The 19,078-nt window shown below is 40.0% G+C and overlaps 2 protein-coding genes across 2 annotated transcripts in view; one reads left to right on the top strand and one right to left on the bottom strand.

The window, feature by feature from the left end:
• IQGAP2 (IQ motif containing GTPase activating protein 2) overlaps positions 1-19,078 on the bottom strand; it is a 267,241-nt gene that overhangs the window by 53,782 nt on the left and 194,381 nt on the right. Inside the window, exons 14-15 of the mRNA XM_036020440.1 lie at positions 8,605-8,695; positions 3,384-3,551 (exon numbers count right to left, since the gene is read on the bottom strand). Coding sequence (XP_035876333.1) covers positions 3,384-3,551; positions 8,605-8,695 — 259 coding nt within the window. The remainder of the gene's footprint in view (positions 1-3,383; positions 3,552-8,604; positions 8,696-19,078) is intronic.
• F2RL2 (coagulation factor II thrombin receptor like 2) lies at positions 12,238-18,051 on the top strand. The gene is made up of 2 exons (XM_028532314.2): positions 12,238-12,864; positions 16,843-18,051. Exons 1-2 carry the CDS (start codon positions 12,801-12,803, stop codon positions 17,904-17,906), a joined length of 1,128 nt encoding a protein of 375 aa, XP_028388115.1. The 5' UTR covers positions 12,238-12,800; the 3' UTR covers positions 17,907-18,051.

Raw genomic sequence — 19,078 nt, 5'->3', positions numbered from 1 at the left:
GTTTCCTGATCGGAGATCTAAAAACAACAAAAATAAAAATTAAAAAGCTCTGACCTAGACCAAGCTAAGACTACTGCTACCAAGTGGGCATTAGACTAATTTGACTTTATAGGTAAATCAAAGTTCATGTGAATTTTCACATATAATGTTTAAATGAATTCCATTAATTAAGGAGAGGGAACTTTAAAGCCCTTTATTATACATCAATTCCTTATTTTAAGTGGCCCTCAACTGTGGTATTTGTCAGTGCCCAGGAAGGGAGATGTATCTCTTTGCAAATGGCAATCAGAGAGCTGTTCATCTGTTTAGAACTGCTGGTGTCCTAGAAAATATATTACACAAATTAGGGTGATCACAAGTAATCATTTTTTCAACTACCAATAGTTGTCAGATTCACAAATGCTTTCAGAAGACCAAATACCCCTTTAAGGCAACTCTCTGACTGGGAATGAAAGAAGGTAAAGGGAAGTGGAAAACAACCAGATATCTTCCCTTATTTGCATAAGAATCGGGAAGCAAAAAGGTCTTGGTTGGCTTTAGAAGGCTTTGTTCAGGTGGGGATGTCAGTGGATAATAGGAAAAGAGACATGTTATCACTTTCAAGCCCTGGTTGGATTGGCTGTCAGAGGAGAGGCTGAGGAGGATGTCTTTAGCCCAGAGTCCAAGTATTTTTCTTAAAAAATATAGTTGATTTTTTACTTAGAGGAAAGACTAATTATGGGCCTTTGAGAAAACCATAAAAGAGAAAGATTTCAGTTAGTTAAGAGGTGCTAAGCATTCTAAAAGGAGGCATACTTTCTAGATGCCTTGTAGACAAAATTAAACCTCTGTATAAGAGCTAGGCTGAACTCTAGGGGTCAGTGATCCACCTAAGAGTGGATAGTTCAGTTTGGAAAAGGTTGACATCTTGGAACCAGAGGTGCGAGGGATAAGACTCATCCTACTCACTCTTCCCCCAGAACAATGTTCATAACTTTATACGCAGTTGAAAGTCAGTGTTTACTTGTTCAGAAAGTATCTCTTCTTTCTTCTAGCACAGGAATTTGCAAACTTTTTCTATAAAGGGCCAGAGAGTAAATATTTGCAGCTTTGTGTGTTTTAGGTCTCTGATATAACCACTGGGTTCTAGGTCTCTGGTACAACCAACTCAACTCTGCCACTGCAGCATGAGGGAGCCATGGACAGTGGGTAAATCAATGAGTGTGGCCGGTTCCAATGAAACTGGATTGACAGAAACAGGTGGTAGCCCAAGGAATCCACTAAAAAGCTATTAGAATAAATGAGTTCAGTGAAGTTGCGGAATACAAGATCAAAATACAGAAATCAACTGTATGAAAATGTGTCCATGCAAAAACTTGTACACAAATGTTAACAGGAACATTATTTAAAAATAGCCAAAAGTTGGAGGGGATTCAAATTTCATTAATTGATGAATGGATAAACAAAATGGGGCACATCCATACAATGGAATATTATCAGCCACAAATAGGAATGAAGAACTGATATATGTTACATGGATAAACTTTGAAAATGTTATGCTAAGTGAAAGAAACCAGACAGTATGATTCTATTTATATGAAACATCCAGAACAGGCAAAATCATAGAGACAAATTTTAAATTAGTGGTTGTCTGGGGCTGAGGGTGGAGGGTGAGGAACTACAGCTAATAGAGGTAGGGATTTTGTCTGGTATAATAAAAACATTCTGGAATTAACTAGTGGTTTTGGCTATATAAGTTTGTGAATATACTAAAAACCTCTGAATTGCACAGCTTAAAACAGTATGGAAATTATATTGCAGTTTAAAAAAATCATTGTATTTCCACATATTAGCAATAAGTAACTCCAAAATGAAATAAAACAAAATTTATAACAGCACCAAAAATAATTAAACATATAGGAATAAATTTAACAAAAGAAATGCAAGCTGTATGCACAAAAACTACAAAACAATGTTGAAAGATTTAAAGACCTAATTAAAAGGGAAGACATTGCATGTATATGGGTCAGTAGACTTAATATTGTTAAGAGGGTAATATTCCTCAAACTGATCTACAGAGTTAACACAATCCCTAACAAAGTCCCAGCTCTCCTTTAAAAAGAGCAGGGTATTTTCTGGAAAAAAAATGAATCTCAGCTACCTCTGAGGTTTTTGAACTGGATGGATACCTGGGGATATTTTGATTCCATTCAACAAAACATAGCACACAGAGGAGTAGTCAAGCTTAAGGGAAAGAAGATAAACTATTTTTGGGCCAGGATGAATTTGAAATTATGATGGGTCACCTCTAAGAACTCAATCCCTGAATTAATATTGTTTTGCATTTCTTTCCCATGAAGGATGAGGTAGGGGACACTATGGTAACTCCTAATGAAGAAATGTTAAAAAGAGGAGAGGGACTCAAAAGTGATGAGGTGCCACAAGAGAGTAGCCAAGAGTCCTACTCTTATTTCATTAACAGGAAATTTGCTAAATTGGAGGGTATAATCTCCAAGTTGGAAATACATCAAACTTTAAAAAGTAAGTGCATAAGGTACTACTGAACAGAGACCTTCAGTTGAAATAAAAACATTTTCCACTCAAGGTCCACTTCTAAGGCCATATCCTGTCCCTGCAGTTTGCTGAAGGTGAAAAGTACTCTGTACATGAGCCATAGGGTGATGCAAATGAACACCAGCCTCAGAGTCAGGAGACACCTGGATCCTTGCGACTCGAATACAAAGGGTGCTCAGGAAAAGTCTATTAGAGAAATACTAGATTAGCTTGGTCAGGAACGCATCTGCTTGGGTTTGTCATTTGCTCCTCCTGTCAAAAACGTCATGAATATGAATTTCTAAATCTGAAAAATGAGTATTAAACCTATGATCTCAAAGATACTTCTCAGAGCTAACATTTCATGACCTTCCATTGGAATGAACAGGCATAAATATTTGCCAAGGTTATTGATCTAATCCTTTAGAGACTGATTCACTGCACTTTATTCCATATTTTCAAAATTACTCTTTATCCCAGCTAAACTGTACAATCAAACATCACTTGTTTCCAAAAAGATAGAGAGAAATATGAGTGTAAAATCAGTTTGTATCACTGAAGGAATGGGTCAACAAGCAAGACCTATGTAAAACAAGGTTTCCTTAAACACGGTATTTTCTCAAGTCTATGATGCTCTACCCACCCATAGCCACCAACTTTATCACAGCTTTCTAAAACACACCCAAAAAGAGAAATAGCTAACTAATTTCTTTTGTCATAGAGGATAAAAATCATTTTAGTAGTGTTAATTTGAAAGCAATATTTGTGTTAAAATTAAGAAAATACAATACCACAGAAACTTTCATATTCAAAATGATATTTAGCTTATGCTAAGTGACAGAAATGCTTACCATTTCCAGATTTTTGCTTTTTTGCCTTTGCAAGCGCATTGTAATACTTGTCAGCACATTCAGGGATTACGTCGTTTGTATTGCAGACGTTAGACTTCAAAACAGACAAGATATCACTTGTCTCTTCTTTCTCCAAACACTGATTAACATCAATGACCAGTGTAACCCCTGGATAACAACAACAACAACAACAACAATAATAAAATGTTTCTGCTAATAGTTATCTTCTACTTACTCTGGAGGCATGTAACCTTTCAGGAAGGCTCTGGTGTCAAACCTTTCAGAGTATGTACCACATATGCTTGAGAGACAGTGACCAACTCACCTACCAGTTTAGATCATAAGAATAAGATCCTACAGGAGCCTGGTCCGTCAAAAATCACATATCCCCCAGTTACTCTTGGTGGCAGCGAGGCCCTAGTGCGGCTCACCATGTAACTGATGAAATGCGGTGCTTGCACACCAGCAATAGATGTGCAGCCCTCACATAGGGCATTAGTCAGTATTAGGGAAGTAGTTTTAGGGAGATATTTATTTATTTTAGAACAAGTAAAATGTTACTTAAGCCATGTAAATCCTGATATTTTCCTGTACAGTGCAGGTATGCTTCCAACATCGTTATTAGCAACCAAAACAAATGTCTTAGAAAGACAGCAGGCACAGCTAGTGGATATGTGCAAAGGAGTACAGAAACTTAATTCTGGAACCAATTGAGACCTATAAAGCTTTTATCCCATTTCAAATGTCTGCCTCTCCCCATAAATGAAATCACACTGAACTCTTGGTTGCCTGAAGAAAGTTTATGTGGTGAGTTTTTTACTGTCCACTTTACTTCCAGGTAAGAATATTATGGCCCAGGCAAATGGAGCTATTGTTTTCACAACCTGTACATGTACTGAGTTAGAAATGTAGAACAAAAAAAAAAGGAAAAGTAAACTAGTTCAAAATACTTTCTAGATGAAAAAAATCATCTTGATGGAAAGAGAAGGGAGAGATGGATATGTTTTATTTTAAAATACACACATGTCAAACTCTACCACACAAATGCTAAATGGTATATTGTTGTTATCAAATTGTGTTCACATGTGCACAGAAGTGTAAAGCCTGAAGGGAGAAGAAAAGTGGAGTCTGACTTGCAGAATCTGAAGGGGCACGCGAGGAATACAGAACAACAGCGGCAAACTCCAGCTGCTGCCCAGCAAAAGGCAGAGCAGTACGCTCTTGTGCCGAAGTTACTAGGAACCGGTGAGCTACCCCTTTGCCTCTTCTCCAGAAAATCTTTGAAGGACCACAAAACTGCAGTAAATGACAAAGAATTTTTACATGACTTACATCCGATAGCTTCATCTAACCTAATAATGGGAAAAATACCATTTCCTTTAAAAGATGGGTATTGAAGCCATAAATTTCTTCATATGGTAATATGCTTTATTATTATTTATGTTCAATGAGTGGGTCCACAGATTAATTTTCCAGCTGACTGAAGCTTTGCATCTTTTTTTTTAAAGATTTTATTTATTTATTTATTTAGAGAGAGGGAGGAAGAGAGGGAGAGAAACATTAATGTGTGGTTGTCTCTCACGCACCCCCTACTGGGGACTTGGCCTGCAGCCCAGGCATGTGCCCTGACAGGGAATGGAACTGGCAACCCTTTGGTTTGTGGGCAGGCACTCAATCCACACTAGCCAGGGCTGAAGCTCTGAATCTTAACAGAACCATTTTCTATGAAAACTTAAAGCCCTGAGAGAAAACCCTAATGGAATAATCTCTGTCCTGCTCATCATTTTACCTGCAGTCCCTAGTAAACGGAAGGAGCCTGATGTTTGCTGAGAGCTGCCAGAAGAGTCCTTCATGCCATTAAAATTGTACTGGAGTATAACATAGGGATACTTTCAAGGGCTATGGAGGCATTTGGGCTCCTTTGCTTCTGCACTAAATGGTCTTAAACTCCCATGCTTTTTAGTTTTTTCCCTCACTGTCACAATCAGCTGTCACTTCTTCCTGCTGTCTATGTGTCTTATGGAGGGCAGCCCAAACACTTACGTGCCTGGTAATTAATTCATAGCATCTGATGTGCTCTGAGTTGGGAAGAAAAACAACCAAACATCATAGCATTATGCCTGAGATAAAAATAAACGGGCTCCCAGTGCCTGTCCAAGAGGCCCCCATGAGCAGGGTAAATCAGCTCCAACACGCAGGCTTCTTGACATCTCTTTGGTTGCTTTCTGGCTTAGCCCTTGGGTTGTGCATTCCAGATAGCCGAGGATGTCAGATAAATGATCGCCATTAAGTCAGGTATATTTCTGCTAAGAAACAATTAAGAAACTTCCCACAAATCATCTAAGAAATCCAAAAACATGTTTGCTTTACATCTGAAGCCATGCACCAGCAGGCTTTCACTAACGCATGCAATTGGTTCTTGGGGGAATGGGGTAAAAACATCTTTTCATGTATAAAGCGCATCATCAGGTATATAATTAGATATACATCTGTGGTAGTAAAGTTACATGGTGAGGACTAATTAGAGAAAATACTTAGAAAGATTCCGTTGGGTGCAGTAATGGAAAAAGGTTGAGAAACATCGTTCTCCAGAGTCACAAGCAGAGACAAACCCACTTTAAGAAACAAGATGCTCCAGTGAAAATGAACACAGGGCCAAAATGAAGGAGACTCGAGCTCCTCTGCCCTTTTAAACCTTGCCGGTGGTCAAGTTTGTGAGCCAAAACATTTTCTTTTATCAAATTATCTGGGAGTGGGATTGATGCTTACAACACATGGCCAGAATCTGTTTCAAGTCTTCATACAAAGGATGAAAAATGCTTTTAAAAGTAAGATTAAATTCCTGTTAAAAAACTGGAAAATTCCTATCTCAGTGTCAGAAGCTACACTGCTTCATCTTCAGAGCATCTTTTGGTTGTTATAAACCATAGAAGAAACTATATTAGCTCTTCCAAGGGACAGGACAGAGGCAGAAGGCAGAGTTTTAAGTGTGCAATTTCAGAGTACAAAGTCACACATATGAGGAGACCTCTGACTTTTACAGTCAATAAATAGAATCACAAGTCTCATGTAAAAAACCAGGACCAACATTTGCAGGCCAAATGTAGGAAGAGTACAGAATAAAAGGAATAATAGAGAATCCGAATTGGTTTGGTCTCTAAGAGATAAACTGTAAGCCTTTTAGGCTACTTGAGCGTCTACATGATGATCTAATTTCTTGAAAGTTTTTCTTCAGACTACATTGCCTTCAGTTTTAGATTTAAATTCAAATCACTTATATACATATCTCAATTGTATTTTCTTTTTCTTAAGGGTTAGAACAAAAAGACTTCAAAGATCCTAAGGGTATAAAAGTTCAGGTTGGAGAAGTACACATATTTTTCCTGGCTAAGGAAATAAAAACCAGATGTTTCTCCCAGATGCTCCCAAAGTTTAAAAGCGTATGTCTGGAGCAAGAGTAAGGCATCTCAATAGCAATCTGTGACCTGATAGAACAGGATAGATTCTAGTTGTGCTATGAATGGACAACTTAATGAACTAGACTTTTAGGAATCTTATTTTAATTTATGTACGTTATTCATATATGCAGAGTGTTCATATATCAGTCTTGCTGCTATCTTACATTGCCAAGTAAATTTTCATAATACTTCTTTATGAAAACAGAGGCTTAGAATACAATTTTTTAAAAAAGTTTTTCTTTGAGCCAATGTGGGCATTCTGCCAGTTGCTGAGTGTGTCTCTTCCACGTATGCATTCTGGGCCTGGAGAACATCCCAGGGTGGGTGTGTAGAACCCCTGGGCCCACTGTGAGACAGACTTGAGCTGGAACTCCACTGACCGCCTGGCCTCTGGAAGCCACCACTCTGACTGCTTGGACCACACTGACATTCTAGGTCTCTTGGAATCCATGCCAGTTCAGAGCCAGGGTTCAGTAATCCCTGAAAACTCTGATCATGTTCTTTCTCCAGCACAGCCGCCATGATAAGAGGCCATAGGTGTCTTTGGGGGAAGCCCGGGAGAAAGATAAACAGTATAGAGTTTTGGTGGTGTAGCAGAGTCCTTTCTCAAGCAAATCCTGCCTTCCTTTTCCTCAAGGGGTCCTGGGTCTATAAACTGGCTCAAGTCTGGGAATTGATTGAGGGGCCATGACTTTGTCTTTATGATTCAAGTAACACTTCTATTCACTTGACCTAGAATTCTTCTCCACTTGTGTAAGTAAGAAGTTAGCCCTATTTGGTGTGGCTCAGTGGATTGAGTGTTGGCTTGTAAACCAAAAGGTTGCTGGTTCGATTCACAGTCAGGGCACATACCTGGGTTGTGGGCCAGGTCCCCAGTTGGGTGGATGCGAGAGGCAACAGGCTAATGTTTCTCTCTCTCCCTGTCTCCCTCCCTTCCCTCTTCTCTAAAAATAAATAAATAAAATCTTTTAAAAAAGAATTTAGTAGGCTGTCTGCTTCACGTTCAGGAACACCGTGTTCAATGAGCCAATTCACAGGCCTCTGTGAGTCAGGCTGTGCTGATCACTGCTTTGACTCCCCTGTCCGTCACAGGGTCATGTCCACTCGTGTTTTGGCGATGAAGTGCTGCCACCTGGCTTCTGCCAGGCTCCCTGTAGATTTTGGATTTGACAGCCTCTCCACAACTGCATTAGCCGATTCCTTAAAACAAATCTCCCTCTTTCTCTCTCCATATACGTATGTGTGTATAGATAGATGTATGCATACACTTTCCAGAAAAACAGATCTATCTATCTATCTACCTACCTACCTACCTACCTACCATCTTTGTAGTTCAGTTTTTTTCCAGAGAAAAATATTTATGTAGTTCTTTCTCAGGAAAACCCTAATACAGTGAAAAACATGGAAGAGAGGATGGACATATATTGAGCAGAAATGGGCTAGTTTCCTAAGGATTAAGATAAAAAAGGACTTGCTAAAACTATAAATCTGGGAGTTTAGAAGCCATTTTTGCTTCCTGGGTTTTATTCAGCCACATTTTCAGATTCTGCTGGAGACAACACCTTGTCATTGATAATAGTGCAACCAACAAAGCCTATTGTTGTATAAGTATGCATTCAAGAACTCAAATTGGTAGGAAAGTCCAAATCTCTTCAGAAATTAAAAATTACATATTAAAAAAATAATTAGTATAAAAATTCAGAAGCATAACCAGATACAAGCAAGGCGAGCTGGGTCAGCAGCAGGAGGTGGCAAGGACTTACATTGCTTTGCTCTGTCCCGGTCCGTGTTGGCCTGGCAGACTGCGTCCTGTATCTCGTCCAGCCAAAGATTTTTAGAAGCACTCTCAGGGTCCTGGGAAGATGGTCAGAGAATGAAAAAAGAACAGTACATGAGGATGAAATAGAATTAGTACTCCTTTTTAAGGAGCCATTTTATGGTAATTTCCACAAGCTCTTATTTAGCAAACACCAAGGCCCACTATACACTGTATACGCTATTAAAGAAATAGACCCCAATCCAACCACTTCTCCCTTTTCCCCAGCCACTCCTCAGCCCAGCCCCCCAGCACCACTCCCCTGAACAGCCTCGCTGGTCTCCTATTTGCCTTCTCTGCTTTCAGGTTTGCCATCTACCACAGTCGTCTACAGAGAACCAGATGATTGCTTCCAATGGACATCTTACTACAGCACTCCTTGGCTTAAACTCCTCCAAAGACTTTTCCTGGAGGTTGGGAGCCAACAAAACTCCCTTGCCATGGACTGTGGGGATCTAATGATCTGGCTTCACCTCACACTCCTCTGCTCCCTGTTCCAGACCTTTACCCCAGCCTCCATCACATCACAACATTCGACCCAGTTATTTGGCTGTGAGTCTTCCTTATCACTTTGGGCCTTAATTCAACTGCCACCTCCTCCAAAAATGACTTCTCTGGCTACCTTCACCAGATACTCGCTTCCCTTGCCCCTCTGTCACTGTGGTTCCCAGGGTGGCCCAGAGTGCCAGGGGGTACTCTAAGCTTGAGGGCAACACAATGACACTAACATTTATCAGACACAAAAACGAAAATAAAAACAAACAGAAATCAAACAAAAACATAGTGACTATGCTCAAGAGCTAACAATTTAGCAGAAGACACAGATATATAAAAAAATAATTATAATACAATGTGATTACAGCACTAGCTGTAGATATACAACATAGAAATAGCCAAGATGGGACCAACTTATGGTAAGTAGGGGTACTGAGTTACAAAGGGGGAGAAAAGACTAGTTTCAGAAAGGAAGTGATAACACCAATAAAAAGGTATTGAATTGTCTTTCCTTTCTTTAAATTTAATTCAATTTTTTTTTACCTTTGGGTTGATTCTGATGGCCTTGCTACAGGTGCAGTGCTGGAAGATAATTAACTGGGATTTCCAGACAGCAACTGGATTTTATGTAAACTTGTCCTAGATTGTGAGTAAATTATTTTATCAGTAGGGATCGAATATTCTGGGGGAGGACGAGACATTCCGTTTTTAAAAATGGGAACTTTGCCTGTGTGTAGAAATAAGTATCACATACTAAAGCCTAAAGCAAGACTGTGGTGAAGAGAAGGTAGCTCATCGGAGTCATGGAGAACCACCTTCGTCATCTCAGACTCAGGAAGGATGGGAAGCTGATAGGAGAAGTAGCATTCCCCAGCTTCCCTGCAGGCTTCAACCCGGCTTCCCTCAGACACTAACATGAGATAATGTATGTGGAAGGGGTTCTGAGAGTGAGACAAAAATGTTTTATTTCAATCCTGCAACCTCGGGGCTAATGAAGACTCCTGCGGAAAGCTGGTCACCTGCTTCCCCAATCATCTCTAGCTAGATCTGCCATAAGGGAACCTTCAGCACATACTAAGATGTTCATTTCTGGGCAGGATGAATGGGGAAGATTAAAATGGGAAGTTGAAGATTAGAGGAGGAAGGAAGAGACAGGGAGCAGTTAACTATTTTTTCTGTTTCCCACCCGAAGAATGCCCGCACTCACAAGGTACAGCCTAATACCTAAGCCGTATACACGGTCATTGATATATGTCCCAGGTTTTCTGAAGGACATTTGCCAAATTCCTTCATTCCTTATCACTGTAACAGATGTGCCATACAAACTTTTACCCAGATGAAAAGGAAGCTACAATCCTACTTCAAAGCTGATGGGATTAGTTTTAAAAGCTAAATGAAAGAGAGACTTTGCAAATCAAGTGAATTCAAGTCAATGGTTGCTAAACATAAAAAAAGAAAAATCAAGAGTAAAAACCAAATCCGAGCAATGTAATGTCCCCTCTTCAATTGCTCTCTAGAAGACTGGAAATATATTTACAGGATGGCCACAGCTCTACCTCCAGCTACACAGCCAGCTTCAACATACGAGTTATAAATGGATTAAGTGACCAGAAACTAGGCCATCTACAGATCAAGCAATAAACTCCTAGAAAATTTTATATACAAAAGTACCCTCTGTTCAATATTTTGTATTTTGGTTATTACTTCTATAATAAAATAGCATTTTATCTCAGTGTGTGTTACCATATGCTACAGAGTTGAAGTATTAAAGACTGACTTTTTGCTTGTAAACTTGGTGTGGTGCAATTTAATCAGATGTGAAAAATTTGCACAGATCAATTCATTCCTAGCTTATTCGTCAAGTCTTTGAGTCTCATGTGAAATGAGTATTTTTTTGTTCTTGCTGCATTTTATGGGTAACAGGCCCAGACAGATGGATTGTCTGGCTTAGCATTTCACCTTAAGTTTTTTTAATTATAGGAAAATCTGTTATAATACAGTATTTTTTCTACAAATTAAATCATACCCTCCATAATATTACTCAATAAAGCGTGTATGTTACACAACATGAATGCACTTAACACTACTGAGTTGTGATAATAATGTGTTAACACTTCATAATGGTTAAGATGGTAAATTTTATGTTATGTATATTTTACCACAATTAAAAAACAACTGTGACTTGCTCACCAACACTCATGGAGTAAAGGGTGTCCTCTGCATTTCAGTGTTGTGTTATGTTTTAGTTTAATCAAATACTGTTATATGACCTCCCCCTCCCCCCTCTTCATATCTGACCCTATGGAATGGCTCAGAATATGATGGGCAAAAGTTCTGCTAAGCACTGATGACAAATTCAGGCCAATGTGACCTGGATGGAAAATTTTCAGAGTGATCAAGCAATTAATTTTAACTTCATAAAAATGTTTGCTTTCCCAGTATGGAACTTCCTCAGAAAACTAAAAATGGATCTGCCTTTTGACCCAGCAATTCCGCTGCTGAGATTATTTATATCCTAAGGATCCTGAAACACCAATCCAAAAGAACCTATGCACCCCCATGTTCATAGCAGCTAGCAGCACAATTTACAATAGCTAAGTGCTGGAAGCAACCTAGGTGCCCATCAGTAAATGAATGGATCAAAAAACTATGGTACATTTACACAATGGAATTCTATGCAGCAGAAAGAAAGAAGGAACTCCTACCCTTTGCAACAGCTTGGATGGAGCTGGAAAGCATTATGCTAAGTGAAATAAGCCAGGCAGTGAAAGACAAATACCATATGATCTCACCTTTAACAGGAACCTAATCAACAAAACAAAGAAACAAGCAAAATATAGCCAAAGACACTGAAATAGAGGACAGGCTGACAGTGACCAGAGAGGAGAGAAGAGGGAGTTTCAGGGGAGAATGGGAAGGGTTTACAGGAACAAATTTAAAGGACACATGGACAAAAACTAGGGGGAGGGTGGTAATGGGAGGGAAGTGGGGAGGGTTGGGTGGGTGGGCTGGAATGGGAGTAAAAGGGAAAAAACTGTACTTGAACAATGATTAAAATAAAAAAATTTTAAAAAGTTTGCTTTCCATGATTTATTTAATTTATAATCATGTAATGAGTTTAAGAATTCAGATTTGAAATAGGTGGGAGAATAAAGAAAAGGATAATTTCTGATTGTTAATTGTTAAGTAGAAGCTAACTGTTAAGTAGAACCCCATGTTTAAATGTATAAAATGAGATGTGAGACAGAGTGAAAACTAACTGCTGGTCAGCATCTATTTTCAGCTTGCTTCTGCGAAGGACTGTACACTATCTGCATTCTTTCAATGCACAGAAGTATGTGGGAGGCATTTACAGCATCTATTCAGAAGGGACTATTCAGGGTGGGTAAGAGTTAAACGACTCTCTCCAGGGATCATGTCATGTGTACAGAGGCTCAGTCTGAGTCACGCACACCAACACACGAGCGCCATCACACCCCTTCTAGGAAGACGACCTGAGCAAGTTCTCTGCCTGCAGAGCACAGAAGCACAGTTCTACAAAGAGCACCAGGTTTCTGTCTGCTGTTAACACATGGAGTGGAAGTGAAACCGTGCTCCCTAACCTTGCACATTTGATAACATTTCGGAAGCGGTACTCAGGTCATCGGAATGAAGGCCCTCATCTTTGCAGTGGCTGGAGTCGTGCTTCTGTCACCCACTTTTTGTCAGAGTGGTAAGCGATTTCTTTTCTTACACGGTAGGAAGGAGGTGCTGGTTTGTGTCACTGAATCTAATTTGCTTTGCATTTCACACAAATTGCAACCTAAAAGGAAGAGTTTGATCTTAGATATTAAAAGGTGGCACCATGGGCATAAATAGCTATAGTTTATTCACTATTTAAACCTTGTTCAAGACTAAGTGTTCTCGATACAGTGTCAAAAAAAAAAAAAAAAAGAAAAGAAAAGCCAAAAAAAAGACTAAGTGTTCTCTACTTATATTTAAAATTTTGTGGCACAGTCAAGATTGTAGACCTCTCCAATTAATTTGAGTCAATTTTCTTTGTGAGAGGTTTTTGATTTTCTAAGCATTTCCTCTGATTCAGCAAACATAGAACTTTTAAAAAGAGATTTTAAAAATCCTATGTTTATACCTTCTGGTGATGCCAGAGGGGGAAAACAAGAGCATTGTCAGAGAGATCAAGTGGTCTGCTTTCAATAATCAACAATGCTAATTAATTACTGCTTCTTAATGGAATGCCTTTTTGACTTTCAGTGGTACCAGGGATTTAGTTCTCCCTACCCTCATATATGATTTTTAAACTTTAGAAATGAAATCTCCCAAATACTATCATTCAATTTGTAATGTGCTTCCCATTTTCCTCAACACAATGTTAGCCTGGAACTTTCTGCTTGCTCCACAATTAACCAGTTTGGGTTAGATCTGCATCTCCAGCTCTTACCGTTAGGTCACACTTCAGTCAACATTGTTGGGATCCAGGAGAGCAGGGCAGAGGAACAACGAGGAGGGGAAAAAACAAAATAGAAAACACCACCCAAACCTCTGTAAAGGAGTGTCGCTAAAACTGACAGCTGGAATCACTGAAAAGAGTGCTCAGAGAACCCGTGGACAGTAGCACGTGTGGGACTTAGGAATGGGATAGATTGAATCCTGTTTCTGGAGTGGACGAGCCCATGCAGCAGAACAGCAAAAGAAACAAGGCTTGTGGATGGAGGTGGTTCCTTCAAGACGTGGGTGGGGTCTCGAGGCAGTGACTTTGCTTTCTTCGGGAGGGTGGGGGGAGAAATGGGAAGCGGCTGAAGTCCACTTCCTTTGGACCTGAGCCTCTTTAAGGCCTTTTCCTGGGTTGGAAAACATTTTAGAATTGTTATGCTAAATGGAAACTTGTATAAAGAATTCAATAGATTTTAAAAAACATTAACAGTGAGTGCTATTCTTAAGGAAAGCCAGACTGTGGAGAATAGAAGACTTGCCCATGCTGAATCAATCAGCTGGGATTTTCACGATGAATGGATTTAAGACTTTTTCAGAGTCGGTATTTAGCATTAGCACGATTTGGGCATGATGTCTTGCTCAATCACAGGAATTTTCTGAAAACTGACAAATACTTGGTTTCAATGGATCTCTCCTCAGATCCTGAAGGGAAATAACTCATGAGCAGGGTCTTCAGCTCCCATCTTCCAGCTTCGTGCCAACCTTGGAAGGCACGTCTCTTTGGGGGATGTCAGGTACAAGAATTTTCCAAAACTCAAAAGTGAGCAAAAGGGTTTGTGTGGCTGAACTTGAATGTTACACAACATGTCTTCACATGCCTCACAGTTCACATCCAAACACAGGCACAAACCACCACCACCTCCCAGATTTTTCTGCCCTTTTCTTCAATCTATCTTCCCTTAAATAACACCTGAGCACCTCCCTGCCCCTCTCTCTTTGTTACACACTTAATTCAGTTTGTGCACTCTCAGGGTTATGAAGGAGGCTTCAGTTTCACCTGGGGTCTACTGGTAGAGATGAAAACAGGAATAGAAACTAGCTTTGAAAGAGAACCACATTACTGAACACTAACCCCAAGTATTCAGCATGTAGAAATTCAAAGGTCACATGAAAAGGAACTGGCAGAGAAATGGCATTTTAAATTGATAAGTATGAAGTTTAAATTCAGCATAAAAGTTCATCTTAACAAAAATTTGAGGGAATCTACTTTCTACTCATGTCAAAGATTAACTTACAGAAAAATTATATAATCATAAATAGGCCTAAGTATAGATGTTTGTCTTGTTTTTGAAATTGCTCTTTTAAGAATTAGGATTATTAATATCAACATGCCATGTGATGCCAAATAATTATAGTATTTATTGATTTCATCCTCTGATTTTTCTTCCTTCGTCTCCCCTCCCCTTAAAAATCTGGAATTTCCCCTAACATCTGCCTTTGGATGTTTTTCCCCCTCACATCTTTCCCTAGGCTGTTCAATCACTCCTATTAAATTAAACTACAGCCTCTATGCAGACTAAGAAATCCATACCTCTCATTTCAGCTCCTGAAAGTTTGGACTCTACACCTAAGTCTTCTAACCCTCCCTGGGACATTCTACACTCTAATACCCCACCAGCAACTCAAAAGCAGGAGTACTCAAAACTGAGATCTTAGCTTCTCTCTGTTGCTGTCCCTTGGACTACCCTCATCTTCTAAGTCATCTACACTAGAAACATCCAAGTCTGCTTTGCCTCCGGCCAGTCCCACTCCACCTACATAACCAGTCAGATACCAGGTCCCTTTGACCGTCCATCACAGTCGCATGTGTCCACCTTCACCTTTGCACCGCCTTTGCTCTCGGTCCATAACTCACCATTGTGAGTTAAAGTGATAACAACAGACTCCAAATGAGGCCCCTTTGCCTTTAGTTGAGCATCTTTCCAGTCTGTTTTCTACACCATCACCAAAGTCATCTTAAACAGAAGTCAAATAAATCATTGTTATATTGGTTTCCTACTGCTGCTATAACAAACCACCATAAATTAGTGGCTTGAATCATTTATTAATATCTTATATTTCTGGAGGTTACAAGTCCTAAAATCAAGGTGATGGTAGGGCTGTGCTCATTCTGGAGGCTCTAGAGGAGAATCTGTTTTCTTGCCTTTTTCTCCAAGCAGCTTGCATTCCTTGGTCATGGCTTCTTCCATCTTCAAAGCCAGCAGCATAACATCTTCAGGTCTCTCTCTCTCTCTCTCTCTCTCTCTCTGATTTTGACCTTCTTGCCTTCCTATTGTAAGGACTCTTATGGTTACATTGGGCCACCTGAACAATCCACGATACTCTCTACATCTCCAGATCTTTACTCACATCTGCAAAGTCCCTTTTGCCAGGTAAGGTAACACATTTGCAGGCTCCAGGCATTAGCAGAGAAAAACTTGGGAGCATCATTATGCTGTCCACCACAATGGCCATCTGCCCGCTCATAATTTTTTGTGTACAACTTCAGCATCTATCAATGGGCACATGATTTCTTAGGTTAAGGGACTTTCAGAGATTTTGCCGTAACCTAATCTTTCAACTTTATCTCTCAGATGAACTTTATTAGCATAAGACGATGCATTTTTGTGTAACTTTTCCACTTGTCTGAGAGTTGAAGACAGAGACAACTTATTTAAAAACTATATGCAATAAAATAAGCAATAAGCACTTGTTGAATTAACTTATCTGACACTCCTAGATCCCATAACAGCCCACATTACACCTCTGCCCATTCATCATCTATCAGAGCCTTGTTCCTCTATTAAATTCCATCTCTTTATGAACCTCACTCATTTTTGCTACATTCATCTTTTCCTTGACATTTTGCTCAAATACCTAAATCTGTTAACTATTGTCTGAGTGACTATACAATGTATAGTTAATGTGATGTTGGCCTATAATGGGCTGGTGTGCTATTTTGTTTCGCTCCAGCAATATTATAAATCCCTTACACGACAGGAGTTGTCATCTACTTAATGCTCCTGCATTGGCCAGCATGGTTCTGGGGCATATGATATGCCTTTGACTGCCTGATCTATAATGATTTTTTAAAAATAAAAATGACCCTACATTTTACAACTACAGAAATTGTGTAGTGTACTACATTTAGTTTTACTGACTTCCAAACAATAGATATGGCTCACCAAAATATCACGTTAATACTTCTTTTTAATGACAGGTATGGGAAATGATACATACAACTTGGGAGACCCGACATTACTTAGTAAGACCTTCCTTGGAGCTCCCCTGATTTCTTTTGAAGCGACCTCCTTTCCCACCATAGAAGACTGGGCAGAAACCACAAATGTAAAAATTAAGTGCCCTGAAGAAAGTGTTTCAAATCTCCACGTGAATAATGCTACCATGGGGTATCTGAGCAGCTCCTTAAGTACCAAACTGATACCCGCCATCTACATCCTGGTGTTCACAGTAGGTGTGCCAGCCAATGCAGCGACCTTGTGGATGCTCTTCAGGACCAGATCCATCTGCACGACCATCTTCTATATCAACCTGGCCATTGCAGACTTTCTTTTTTGTGCCACACTGCCCTTTAAAATCGCTTACCACCTCAATGGGCACAACTGGGTATTTGGAGAGGTCTTGTGCCGGGCCACCACAGTCATCTTTTACGGCAACATGTACTGCTCCATTCTGATCCTTGCCAGTATCAGCGTCAGCCGCTACCTAGCCATTGTCCATCCTTTTACTTACCGGGGGCTGCCCAAGCGTACCTATGCCTTGATAACATGTGGACTGGTTTGGGCAACAGTTTTCTTATACATGCTGCCATTTTTCATCCTGAAGCAGGAGTATTATCTTGTTCACAGGGATATCACCACCTGCCACGATGTCCACAACATATGCGTGACTTCATCTGCCTTCCAACTCTACTACTTCATCTCCTTGGCATTTTTTGGATTCTTAATTCCATTTGTGGTCATTATCTACTGCTACACAACCATCATTTGGACGCTTAATACATACGACAAGAGGTGGTTGTGGTACGTTAAGGCGAGTCTCCTCATTCTTGTGATTTTTACCATTTGCTTTGCTCCAAGCAACATCATACTTATTACTCACCATGCCAGCAACTACTATGACACCGATGGTTTATACTTTATCTATCGCATAGCTTTGTGCCTGGGTAGTCTGAATAGTTGCTTAGATCCATTCCTTTATTTTCTCATGTCAAAAGTCCCAGATCACTCCACTGCTTACCTTGCAATAGTGAAATCACCTTAGAGAACTAGGAACGCTATTTGTGAAAACATACATTCTTGGGATAACATAAGTGCAAAGAGCTCTATCCTCTAGCTCCACTTTTGATCTCCTAAGAGATAGTGCTTCAAAATAAAATATTACAAAAGCACTAGCTTTAAAAACACACTACCAGCCCTGGCTGGCATAGCTCAGTGGATTGAGCAAGGACTGCGAACCAAAGTGTCGCAGGTTTGATTTCCAGTCAGGGTATATGCTTGGGTTGCAGGCCATGACCCTCAGCAACCGCACACTGATGTTTCTTTCTCTCTCTCTCTCTCCCTTCCCTCTCTAAAAATAAATAAATAAAATCTTTGAAAAAAAAAACCACACTACCAGTATTTTAGGAAGATCAGTACAGGAGAAAAGATATTATCACTCTCTTGATGGCAACTGACACATTTGCCTGACTGGGACTTCAAACTCTTTATATCTCCATTTTCTCTACTTCTATGAGCTTTCTACTGCAGATGGAGAATGGGAAAAAAGACAATGACACACAGCATGGGGAGAAGGTAAGATCTCAGTTTTATGTACCTGGCATCATTTTTGATTCTTCTGCCTCCTTCAACTTTCATGCCGGTGGCTGCCACATCAGCTGATTTGATCTTTGAAATCTCTCTCACTAGGACTCATTGTCTTAGTCCCACCTTTGCCTCCCAACCATTCTCATCACCTCCACTTCATGGGGGCCACAGCCATACTTTTCTTCCTCAACTGTTAGTTTGAATATCTCATTCAACACCACCCCTCCCCAAGCTCATTGCAGCACTATTTACAACAGCCAAGCTATGAAAACAACCTAAGTGCCCCTCAAGAGATGAGGAGGTAAAAAAAGCTGTGGCACATATGCCCTGGCTGGTGTGGCTCGATCAGTGGACTCAATCAGTGGATTGAGTGTCAGCCTGCAAAGGGTCACATGTTTGATTCCCAGTCAGGGCACATGACTGGGTTGTGGGCCAGGTTCCCAGTAGCAGGCGTGTGAGAGGCAACCACACATGGATGTTTCTCTTCCTGACTCTCTCCTTTCTCCTCTCTCTATAAATAAAGAAATAAAACCTTTATAAAAAAAGCTGTGGAATAGTATGGAATACAACTTGTTCATCAAAAAGAAGGAAATCTTACTGTTTGCAACAGCATGGACCTAGAGGCTATTA

The sequence above is a fragment of the Phyllostomus discolor genome, chromosome 3 (genome assembly GCF_004126475.2).
Source record: "Phyllostomus discolor isolate MPI-MPIP mPhyDis1 chromosome 3, mPhyDis1.pri.v3, whole genome shotgun sequence".
Classification (NCBI taxonomy): domain Eukaryota; kingdom Metazoa; phylum Chordata; class Mammalia; order Chiroptera; family Phyllostomidae; genus Phyllostomus; species Phyllostomus discolor.
Note: the sequence above shows the minus strand (reverse complement) of the source record. Positions and strands in the feature narration are given on the sequence as shown.